This window comes from Impatiens glandulifera, chromosome 1, assembly GCF_907164915.1.
Source record: "Impatiens glandulifera chromosome 1, dImpGla2.1, whole genome shotgun sequence".
NCBI classification, from domain to species: Eukaryota; Viridiplantae; Streptophyta; class Magnoliopsida; order Ericales; family Balsaminaceae; genus Impatiens; species Impatiens glandulifera.
The window spans coordinates 57,607,365-57,619,176 of record NC_061862.1 but is presented as its reverse complement, the minus strand read 5'-3'; the positions used below and the strand labels follow the sequence as shown (position 1 = coordinate 57,619,176).

The 11,812-nt window shown below is 26.7% G+C and overlaps 1 protein-coding gene across 1 annotated transcript; it reads right to left on the bottom strand.

The window, feature by feature from the left end:
• Nucleotides 1–743: 743 nt before the first annotated feature.
• On the bottom strand, nt 744–1,571 carry LOC124928895. The gene is made up of 3 exons (XM_047469144.1): nt 1,399–1,571; nt 1,191–1,299; nt 744–1,058 (listed from the first exon to the last, which is right to left on the bottom strand). The coding sequence occupies exons 1-3, from the start codon at nt 1,569–1,571 to the stop codon at nt 744–746; spliced, it is 597 nt and encodes a 198-aa protein (XP_047325100.1).
• Between the last annotated feature and the right edge of the window lie 10,241 nt (nt 1,572–11,812).

Below are 11,812 nucleotides of genomic sequence, written 5' to 3'. Positions count from 1 at the left end.
ACCAAGTTGGTTTTCCACCTCATTTTTATAGAGAGTAAATTTCTCTATGGCTTCATCTTTACTTTTAAGAATATACACATAACAATATTTTATGTTATCATCAATAAAAGTATTGAAGTATTTTCCTCCACCACGTGTTGGTGTTCCTTTTAAATCACACACATCTGTATAAATTAAATCAAGCGGTCTATTACTTCTTTCAACGTTTCGAAAGGATGATCTCGTCAATTTCGCTTCAACACAAATTTCACACTTGTGTTTCTTATTAATTTCGAATGTAGGTATACTCTTTAGTTTTATTAATCGATGCATCGAATCATAATTAATATGACCTAGTCTACCATGTCATAAAATACCATTACATTCCACTTTTCATTCATATTTGGCTTAACTACCATTACATTGAGTTTAAAAAGCCCATCAGTAGCATAACCTCTACCTACAAACATTCCACTTTTGGATAAAATAATTTTATCCGACTCAATCACAATTCTAAAACCATGCTTACTTAGAAGAGATCCAGATATCAAATTTTTCCGAATCTCTGAAACATACAACACATTAGTCAATGTTAAATCTTTCCCTGAAGACAACCTTAACACCACTTTTCCTTCACCTTGTATGTCAGAAGTGGAAGAATTCCCCATGAACAGCTTTTCACCATTCTTCACTTCTTCTAGGCTTGAAAATACTTCTTTGTTGGAGAAAACATGTCTTGTAGATCCTGTGTCAAACCACCACTCTCATGGATTAGACCCCACCAAGTTAACTTCAGATATTATCGCACATAGATCCATGTCCGATAATTCTTGAGTCAAGTTAGCCTCTAGAACTCTTCTCGGCTTCTTGCAATCGGAAGATCTATGGCCCATTCCATTGCAATTGAAACACTTGCCCGTGAACTTCTTAGAAATTCCTCCTTTAGGATTAAGGTTCTGGTTTTTGACAAAAGAATTCTTTGAGGCGCTTTTATTTTCCTCTTCAATGCGTAGACGAATCACCAATTCTTCTACGTTCATCTCCTTTCGCTTGTGCTTAAGGTAGTTCTTGAAATCGTTCTAAGACGGTGGCAACTTCTCAATAATAGCAGCCACTTGGAAAGTTTCTCCCAAATTTATGCCCTCAGCATAAATTTCGTGCAAAATAACTTGGATCTCTTGAACTTGTTTAATGACCGGTCTTGAATATACCATTTTGTAGTCCAAAAATCGACCGACCATAATCTTTTTTGCACCTGCATCTTCTGTTTTGTACTTACGTTCAAGAGATTGCCATAGTTCTTTAGCCATATTCTTTTCACTGTACACATTGTACAATGAATCTAATAAGCCATTCAACACGTAATTTCTACATAAGAAATCTAAATGGTGTCAAGCATCAATGACCGAAGCCGCTTGCACATCAACTTTCGGATGCACGTTTGCATCCGACGATGAAGCCACGTTTGGCTCATCGATTTTGGGAGTGGGAGGATTCTCCGTGAGGAATCGGCCATCAAACTTTTCTGGCTTATCTAGATGGTTAGCTAGAACCGGCATCCTCATGTTAGAAGTAGGTGTTTCGGTAGTCATTTCTGAAACAAAACCAGAAACGTGTAAGAATCTGAGATAAGTAATATTTGAGAACTGTTTAAAGATTGTTGGTAATTTTATCTCATAAAAACTACACGTAAATAATATATGAAAATAATACAATGATAATAAGACAAATACAACAGATTATTTAAGAGATCATCCATTCATCCAACGGTTATCCTTGCTTGTCTTTTCCTTATTTTTACAAGTTACATCCAACAATAAGTATTTTATAGTTACAATAGCAATTAACACCATTTGTTAATTGCCTCATTCAAGGCATTAATATTAATTGTAACAATTAACAAATTTAATTCACAATGAATTTGATGTGAATGTCATTTGGATGAAATTTTACCTTAATTCACATTTGAATTTCATGTGAGTTTCATTTAGATTAATTTCACTTTAATTCACATTTGAATTTCATGTGAATTTCATTTGGATTAATTTCACTTTAATTCACATTTGAATTTCATGTGAATTTTATTTGGATAAATTTCACACTTAATTTACATTTGAATTTGGTGTGAATTTCATTAGCACAAATATCATTTCCATTTAATTAATGGAATTAGTTTAATTCCAAAAACTACATATGTTAGAGTATGTTAGAGTAGTGGAATATGATTACCTCTTGAAGCAAAATCGAAATTAAGACATATTGATGGATCCGATATTGCTCCAATTAAGCTAGAATAATTTGTCATATTATTTAATATCTAATTTTTTATTGAATTGTTTTGATTGTTCCTATTGCTCCAACTCTCTCTAAATGACATCTTGGTTGACCTCTAAAACTTGTATTTAAATCAAAGATCTTTCATCTCTATGTGATCTAGCAATTTAAAGATCCTTAGTTAGTGATAGTAGCTTGGAAACGACATTAGGGATTGTTGAACCTTCATAAATCGATCTTATTCTCCTCAAACTTACAACCTATGACGTTGATGTTGATGAGAATTGAAATGGGAGGGATCAATTTACTTACTATACATAGTTTACATATATATATTTTTTAAATTATGAGTTCAATCAATCTAATCTAGTTGTGGAGAAAGATAAATATTTATTTTCTCACTATCAAATAATCACTTATTAACAAATTCCACGTATGAACCTTTTTAATGCGCATAACCTTATTATTTTTATGAGTAATTTATTGATAGATTTGTAGAGGAATTTGAACGATTCTATTTTAGTCAAATAACGGGCCAAATTATATTTTAAAAATATCATATTATATTTATTTAAATTACATTTATTTTTAATAATTAGTTTAATTGTGATTGATATAAAATATAATTGTAAAGGATGGTATAAAAATTCTAAAAATAATTTATCATTTTTAAATAACGATATTTTTTAAATATTAATATATATATATATATATATATATATATATATATATATATATATATATATATATATATATTATATTAACTATTAAATTTTATAATATTTATAATATTTATATTTTTGTAATACTTTTAATATTGTTTTTTTTAATATTTTAATATAATATTAGTTCAAATAAGTTATATTTAAATAATATTAAAAATATTTAATCAAATGTTGAATTTGACTTGAAATTTTTATAAATAAGTTTTATACTATTTTTAATTTTAAGTTTGTCGGTATATCTAATAAACGTAGACAAAAGAAAATAATTTAAATATATAATTATATGATTATTCCAAATTATATAAAATTAAATATTTCAAATCTAAGATATTCAAAATTAGGGAGATCTGAAAATACAAATCCAACTAACTCAAATAGAAAAAAATTACATTTGAAGCTATTTAATAATTGAATTTTACATTAGAATGAACTAAAAATTATATTTAGCTAATGATGTCATTTACCATGCATTCATAAATTCGCTACAAAAACTATACACAATTCATTTTTGTTATCACGGCAGTGTACTTTTTTTTTTAACATTCCGTATTTTCATTCATATTGTAAACATTTTTTAAAATAAGTAACCTCCTATTCAAATAAACGCAATTTTAAATAGTTATATAACTAACCACTTTTAAATTATAAATTGGAAAAATATTAGTAGCATTTGTTTTTGAACCTGTCATGATTTTTTCTATAATTGGAGTGGGTCATATTTCTCTTTTTTTTATTTGGATTTGAGGTTATGTTTATTAGAATTATCTTAGTTAAAATTATAAATTACAAATTATAAAAAAAAAAGTTAGAAATTCCCAACTATATTGAGTTTAATTAGTATGTCTAATAATTTTATGGTCAAATTATTTACTATGTAAGAATTTAAGAATTATTTTGATAATTTGTTAATAATATACTAAATGGTAGGTGTCATCCTAGGAGTCATCACTTTTTTGTCAATCAATATCTCAACTCTCTAAATCTAACTTTCAATCTTCTTTTAGATTTATTATGGTATTAGAGTAGGATCTTCAAGGAGAACGAGAAGAATTAGAAGATATCGAGTCCAAATCTTCTTCTTTAGGTATTAATTCTTCTTCGCTTTCTTTGAATTCTTTGTCTTCTTCAACAAGTATTTCGAGTGAAAAGAAAATTCATTAAACTATCTAAATGGTCAGAAAAAAAAAACGTGAAAAAGATATAATGACTATTCACATATCAAATAATCCATCAAGAATCTTCAACAATTTGAACTACAAATGCTAGAGTAGTGGAATCCGATTGTCTCTTGAAGCAAAATCAAAATTAAGGCTTATTGATGGATCCTATATTGCTTCAACTAAGCTGGAATAGTTTGTTAAGTCTGCTTGGTCCGCTCATGAATTAATACATTAAGAGAAGAAAGTATATGTAATTACTCTTCTACTACAAATGCATTAAATCTTTGAAAATATATCCAAAAAGGATATCAAGAAAATAATTGTCTTCAAGCTTTTCAAATTCAAAAGGGTATTAATAATTTACGTCATGAACTATTAACATAGAGAAATGTTTCTCTAAAATCAAGAAATTGCGGGATGAACTCTTAGTGTTTGAAGCATTGCCATCTTGTGATTGTGAACCAAGAAGTATTTGATGTTGTAAAATGAAAAAAATGGTCCTCAAGAACCATTAACATTGAACCCTGACACAGTTCTTGATGTGTCTTAATGAATACTACAATGCAAGACAATAAGTCATTATGGATCCAAAACCAAACATTAACCGAGTATATGATATATTACTAAATATTTAGAGATAAAGAGAAGTTCAATCATTAATGATGGATCAAAACGAGAGTTTATCTCTTGAAGGTTAGGACTCTCGGTCCTAGGTCTAAGAGACTCCGTCCTAGGTTAGACCTCTCGGTCCTAGGTGGAAATCCTCGGTCGAATCTCTCGATCCTTGTTCTCGGTCCTAGGTCAATTTTCATGGTCTTCATTTCTATAGGACTGGGTCCAAGAACATCAAAACAATTTTTGTAACTCTAATTCTTTGATCCAAGAGTTTGGGTAGCTTTACAAAGCTCTTAGGAACAGATTGATCATCATCTCAAGGTATCAATCGACCTAAATGATGATCAATTTATTCAAAATAGTTTTTTTAATAAAAAAAATCGAGTTTTTGATTTAAATGTTGTTTTTAGGTGATTGGAGATATTTAATAGCTTCCATACATCGTATATACTTGATTGGTACCAAAACAAGAACACTGGCTATTCGTTTTGACCAATTCAAAAACATAAAAATTGTATTTATTTGAAAATTTTTATTTTGATCAAACATGATCGATATGGATCAAACATGATCCAAATAGTTTCCTAATATCATTACAATCACGTTGGGAAGTTTTATGTACTATGATTCGATCGAATTATCCCAAGAACAACAAACCTGCTTTTTTTTTATTTTAAAAATTAAAATTTAAGTTTTTATTATTCAGATCGATTCTATCATATCTAGATAGTTTATAAATGATACTAGGATAAATATTCAATCATGAATTCACATATACAACAAGCCTACAAGCTACTAAAATTTTAAATTCAAACTATGAATATGAATTTGAGGATATTTGAAATATTACTAAGGATTGAAGAACATTCATAGATTTTTATAGAATATTTCTAGATGCACAAATTCGAGCTTCCAAGCCTTAAACGAAAATTTCGAAAATATTAAGCTTTAATGGAGGATATCAAATTTTCTTGATTTGAGGCTTCTATGTTGGTTGGTTGTCTCCAGAATGACTTGGGGATGGTATTTATACTACTCCTAAGTTGGTTCACGAAGCCTAGTGGCTTTAATGAGACAAAATCTATTAATGGTATTTTAGTTGTTCTTCCCTCCACTTGCCGGAGTAGGCAATGACGAGGCCTACGGGCGTAGGGAGAATGATCACAATCTCAGCGTGATCATTTTGGCTTTTGAATGAGTCTAAACCATCAATAAATGACTGAGTTCCAAATATCTAAAATCATCATGACTGTTTTATTCTTATCCTCGTAGCGTCGCGATGAAGAAGACAACCAAAGTGGAAACAACGTCGTTTTGGGTCTATTCGGGCGTTCCGTCTTGATGTCGTTGGCGTCTGGCATTCCGTTAGCGTTCTAGCTAACGGTCCGTCCCTTTATTGGGTGTTATTCGTCTGCACGCTTTCTCGGTTAAAACTAGCTAGGTGGCGTGCTCTAGAGCGTTGGATTGAGGTCAGGCGCACATCAAATGGATGTGGTTTCTGCTGCACTTGATTTATCTACTTTCGACTACACTTGATGATAGATTATATATATATATATATATATATATATATTTTAATTTAAAACCTTAAAAGGTTTGTTTGAAATTTATTTTTCTTTCACCTTTTTGGCTTAAAAACTTGATCTTTTTAAATACATAAAATATTAAAAATAAATATGACAAATATTTTATCAATTTATTTATTTTTTGTTATTTTTAGGATTTAAATAAATATTCTTTTAGGTGAATTGGATACAAAATTAACTCTAAATTATTTATTTTTGTCCTGTAAATTTTATAAAATTATTTTGGGGTAATATGTGTACAACATTTATCTCAAATAATTTTATTTTTATTTTGGCCTTAATTCTTAATTAATTTGATATATTAACACATTAATTAATAATACTTAATTATTTTAAATTGGTTTTTGACTATGTAATTAATTATTTTGATTATGTAGTTAATTATTTTAATCTTATTTATTTTAAAATACTTATTTTAGTATTATAAATTAGAGTTTAGATATTTAGTATATACCTTAGAATTTTTTACTATAGCCTACCGAACCACCTATGTCATATTTATAACCTAAAAAATAATATATGATATATTATTATTTTTGGACATTATTATTTTATTAATTATAGTCTAACTCATGCAAACTCATAAAAGAAAAAAAAAACTACATAAAAGCAAATTTCAAAAAAATGCAATAAGACTTTGTAAAATAAATAATATTAAAAATGTATAAATTGACTATTAATACCAATAACAAATCGTCCAAAATAAACATGACTTGGTTATAAAACTAAGAACAAATCTAACAAAAATTAAAATAATATATCATAAGAAAAATGTTGAAAAAATCGGTAACCTCTTGGAAGAAAATGATGAAATCAACTTGATTTAATAAAAAAATTCTTGTAAGACCCTCATCCCAACATTTATTTAGTTTTGTGCAATCAGATTTACTGTCATAATCAGTTAATATACATTTAAAAAACTTCACACCAAATTTGAATTTTATAAAATTTTGTGAAAATGTTTTAAAAAAAAAAATTAAATTGAACACTTTATAGTCAAATTGAATGATAATTATCTATTATAATTGAAAAATATCAATCTGACTTCATTAAACTACAAGTTATTTTTAAAAGTTTGAAACTATGACTGAATCTAAAAAAATCAATATTTACATTAAACATTTATTCAAATCATTAATAACAAATATTATATCAATAATCTTAACTCAATATTGTTATTTCAAACTTGAACAAAAAATATAAGATAAAAATTACACACATTGGCAAATTCATATGGTTAGAATCTTTAATCTAAATCTTTAATCCTTAAGTCTATAATCTATATACTCTATGTCGATAAATTGAGATAAACTATAATTGCGGAAACATACCTGGATTTTGAATGAAGAACGGTCCATTAAGTTGTTCTTCGTTATTCTCTACTTCTTGATCTTCTCTAGATCTTGGATCTTCTTGTTCTAAATCTGGACCTGGATCGGAATGTGAATCTTCTTGTTCTATATCTGGACCTGAATCGAAATGTCTGATGTGGGTGGGGTTTAAGTCTTTAAACCCTATATTGATAGCCTCATGAGTGTTCTTGAGAGATGAACATAAACCTTTTGTCTGATGAGAGAAACAAATCGGTAGGCTATCTATATGGGTTGGGGACCTAGCCCTAATATACCCATTTATTATTTGGCCCATCAATGAAATAATAAATGGTATTTATGCTTCTACACAAATATGTCCCCATATTTATTATATATGTCTAAATAAGCCCATAACTTTTATACTTTAATAGATCACTTTAATTGGCTTTAATCTTTATTATGATAACAACTAATATACAATTATTAAATAATATATGTACCCAAATATTGGAAATAATTCCAACAATCTCCCACTTGGGTCATATAATATTTCCTTCAATTGTATATTATAACCTTAAGAGCTCAAATTATTGTTATCATTTCCAAATACATCTATATCAATCTCGTCCATCAATTATATCAACATAGGATTAAAGCGATTATTGTTACATTAGTTCGTAACTAAACCCTCAATAGTCACATATGTCAATACAATCCAATGACATAGATTAAACATGGGTGTGTAGTGTGGATTAACATGTAGTGTGATCTTTAACATGGTTAATACCAACTGGTCCTCCTTTATTTCTTATAGACATCAATCTGAATAACTTTATAATCTTGATTTCTTTAAAAATTAAATCTTTAATTTCTTTAGAAACTGATTCTTTAATGTGCACATAAATTCTAAATTATATCTATACAAGCATCACAATACAAACTACCACTAAAACTATATATCATATAAATATGCAATATCCATATGAACAATATGTTCATGAAAGACCTCGGATAGCAAATATTTAGAGAACTGATCCGTAATTTTAGAGTTTGTCAAATTATGCTCAATAGATAAATAAACATTCTAAATTCTTTATTTTCCAAATAGTTCGACTTAGTCGAATTCATATTACTCTTAAAGTAAAAGAACTGCAAATTATTGTCACGTAATATCTTTAGTGGTCTTTCTATATCATTCATAATTTGCAACCCCGTGACAAAAATTTGCAGTCAGATTATTTAATTGGATGCCACAAAACACCTAATAAATTCTTCCATCAACTTGAAATAATTCGAGTGTCTACTTAACACTCTTCCAAAAATTAATTCTTTAAACTAAAATGATGTGGCACGAATTTTCGACTGTTTTAGTATCCAACAAAATTCGAATCAATATACCAAATGATCTCTATCCGATTCGATTTCACTATATGAGTGTGTAATGTTTTGTTCTTAAAATGTCACATTACTTGTTTGGTTGCTTTCTCAATGATCCAAACCAGGATCCTTCAAGAATTTGTTCAACATCATAATTATACTTAATTTCTTGATTCATATAATCTTTAGCATACATTAGACTCTTGTTTAAGGAGTCTCTTGTATATATTTTTTTAAGCCTAACATTGAAATACTTATGAGACTAATTTTGTCTCTAGACCTTTTAGAATATCCAACAATTAACAATTCTTTAGTCCAATTTATTTTCTTTAGGCCTTTAAAGCCTAACCTTAAATAGACAACCCCAAAAGAATGTATTAGTTATTTTAATTGAAACGTATTCCATATATAAGTTGTAGTTATTTAATTATTCTCTCCAAATAAATTTATTATATGAAGATATGTCCTAAATGTGTGTTTCTAAATAAATAGTTTCTGTAATTGTTCCTTAATTCTTTATCTTTAATTTGAATTGTCATTGTTCACATCGATGTTTCTTTCACCATCAATTGATTTTTAACAACTAACTCAACCATACATGAACACACTCACTTTAGATAGTAACACCTAAGTTCCAATCAAATGTGTCTGAGTACTATAGTTAAATTACTCTTAGAACAAACAAAACAAACTTATAATATGTATTCTTTTATGCACCACTTTATTTAGTAATTTTCTTTTAGGTGCAATATCTGCAATTCTTACAACCTCATTTCTTTATTATCGTTTATGCACCTAAGTGAACACTATTTATGTTATTTTTTGTTTCAATCTTTTATTTTCTTATAGAGACTAAGTCTCCCTTTAGACAACTACAATTCACATCAATTAACTTAAGTGTGAATAAGAAAATCCAAATTAGATGCATGAGAATACATTAGCGCAATTCTAACTTTAATGCATTTAATTTTGAAACAAAATAAAACATATATTATGGTGTATATCTTATGATATCTTTAGTCTAAAAATACCCTTAGCAATTTTAACCCTTTTAGATATAATTCTTAAAAATAACAATTAAGATACACCTTAAAACTTTATCATATAAAATGAACTTAAGATGTTGACAAGAAAAATCTGTATAAGTAGAAGTGTTAACTTAATTAGATAACAAAACAAATGAACAACCATACTCACAAAATTTTAATAATCACGTAAATTCAAAATACTGGTACGTCTCATCATAAGATACCAAACGCAACATTAATATTTAAGTCTTTGGACATTAAATATTAACTTACAAACGATACTCTTTTGTAGTAATCAAATATTAACAATAAGTCCCGTCAAACAATTGGTTATCTTTGGATAGTCCAATTATTCACATGGCACACCGAATAATTGTTACATATTTATAACCACATGTGCATAATGTTATTCTGACCAATTATTTATCTTCCTTTGGGTCGATTAAATAACCGCATGAATTACATACCCACTACCTTCTTAATTTATAAAACATATTAACCTATACAAGGGAGCCTACTTTGGTAGGATGTTATTTCAATTAATTAATTTAATAAATTAATAACTTATGTACATACCTTAAGTGTGTAACTCGACCAACTATTAAACTTTCTTTTGTTCGATTAATAAGCGCATAATTACAAACACAACCGTCTTAATCTTATAAAACAAATATGTTTTATAAATTAATAATTTGTACATTATTAAAATTTGTAATCCGACCAATTATTAATCTTCCTTTGGGCCAATTAACAACCGCATAATTACAAATTTAAGTGGCCTAAAAGTGTACCAAATTTTGAATGTGTTATTAATACTAAAAATCTGAATATTGTTTTATGTATCAGAATCCCATAAATTTCATATGCTTGTAACACAAAACAAATAATTGTGATTTTACTCATTAACCAAACACTTCCTAAATATACCAAATATGTAATATAATATGATTGATTATTATCCAAATATAATAATAAAAAAAATAATAAAATAATCAATTACTGGATAATGATTACGCTAAAATTCTAAATTTATCAATTAGATTTCCTTAATTCTTGATAAATAACTTAATTCTTTTAAATAAGTTATTGATATTCTTTATTTATTAAATTATTATTAATAATAAAATAATAATATTACTTTATTTTCTTTCTCTCTTTATTCTTGACTTTTTTTTCTTAATTTCTGAATACATTTCTTATTATGCTAATCAAAAAATATTATAAATATGTTAAATAAATATAAAAATATATATTTTTCTTTACTTAATTCTCAAATCATAACCTATATCATAGGTATATAGGTACTATATTTTACTTTATTCTTAATTGTATATAAATATATTAATACATTAATAATTATTTCAGGAATAAATATTACTTTAATCTTTAACAAATTAAAATAATATTATTATTTTAATTCCTTAAATTAATTATAATAATTAATTATTATTCTAAAATTCAAATTTTCTTAATTAATTTGGTTATAATTATTATTAAATTCATACACAAAATATATATCAAAATATCTATATATATATATATATATATATATATATATATATATATATATATATATATATATATATATATATATATATATATATATATATATATATATATATATATATATATATATATATATATATATATATATATATAACCAAAATATATATAATATATTAATTAATATCTTCTTAATTATCTAATTAATAATGAAGAGATATTAATTTGACCAATTCTTTAAAAAAAAGTTTC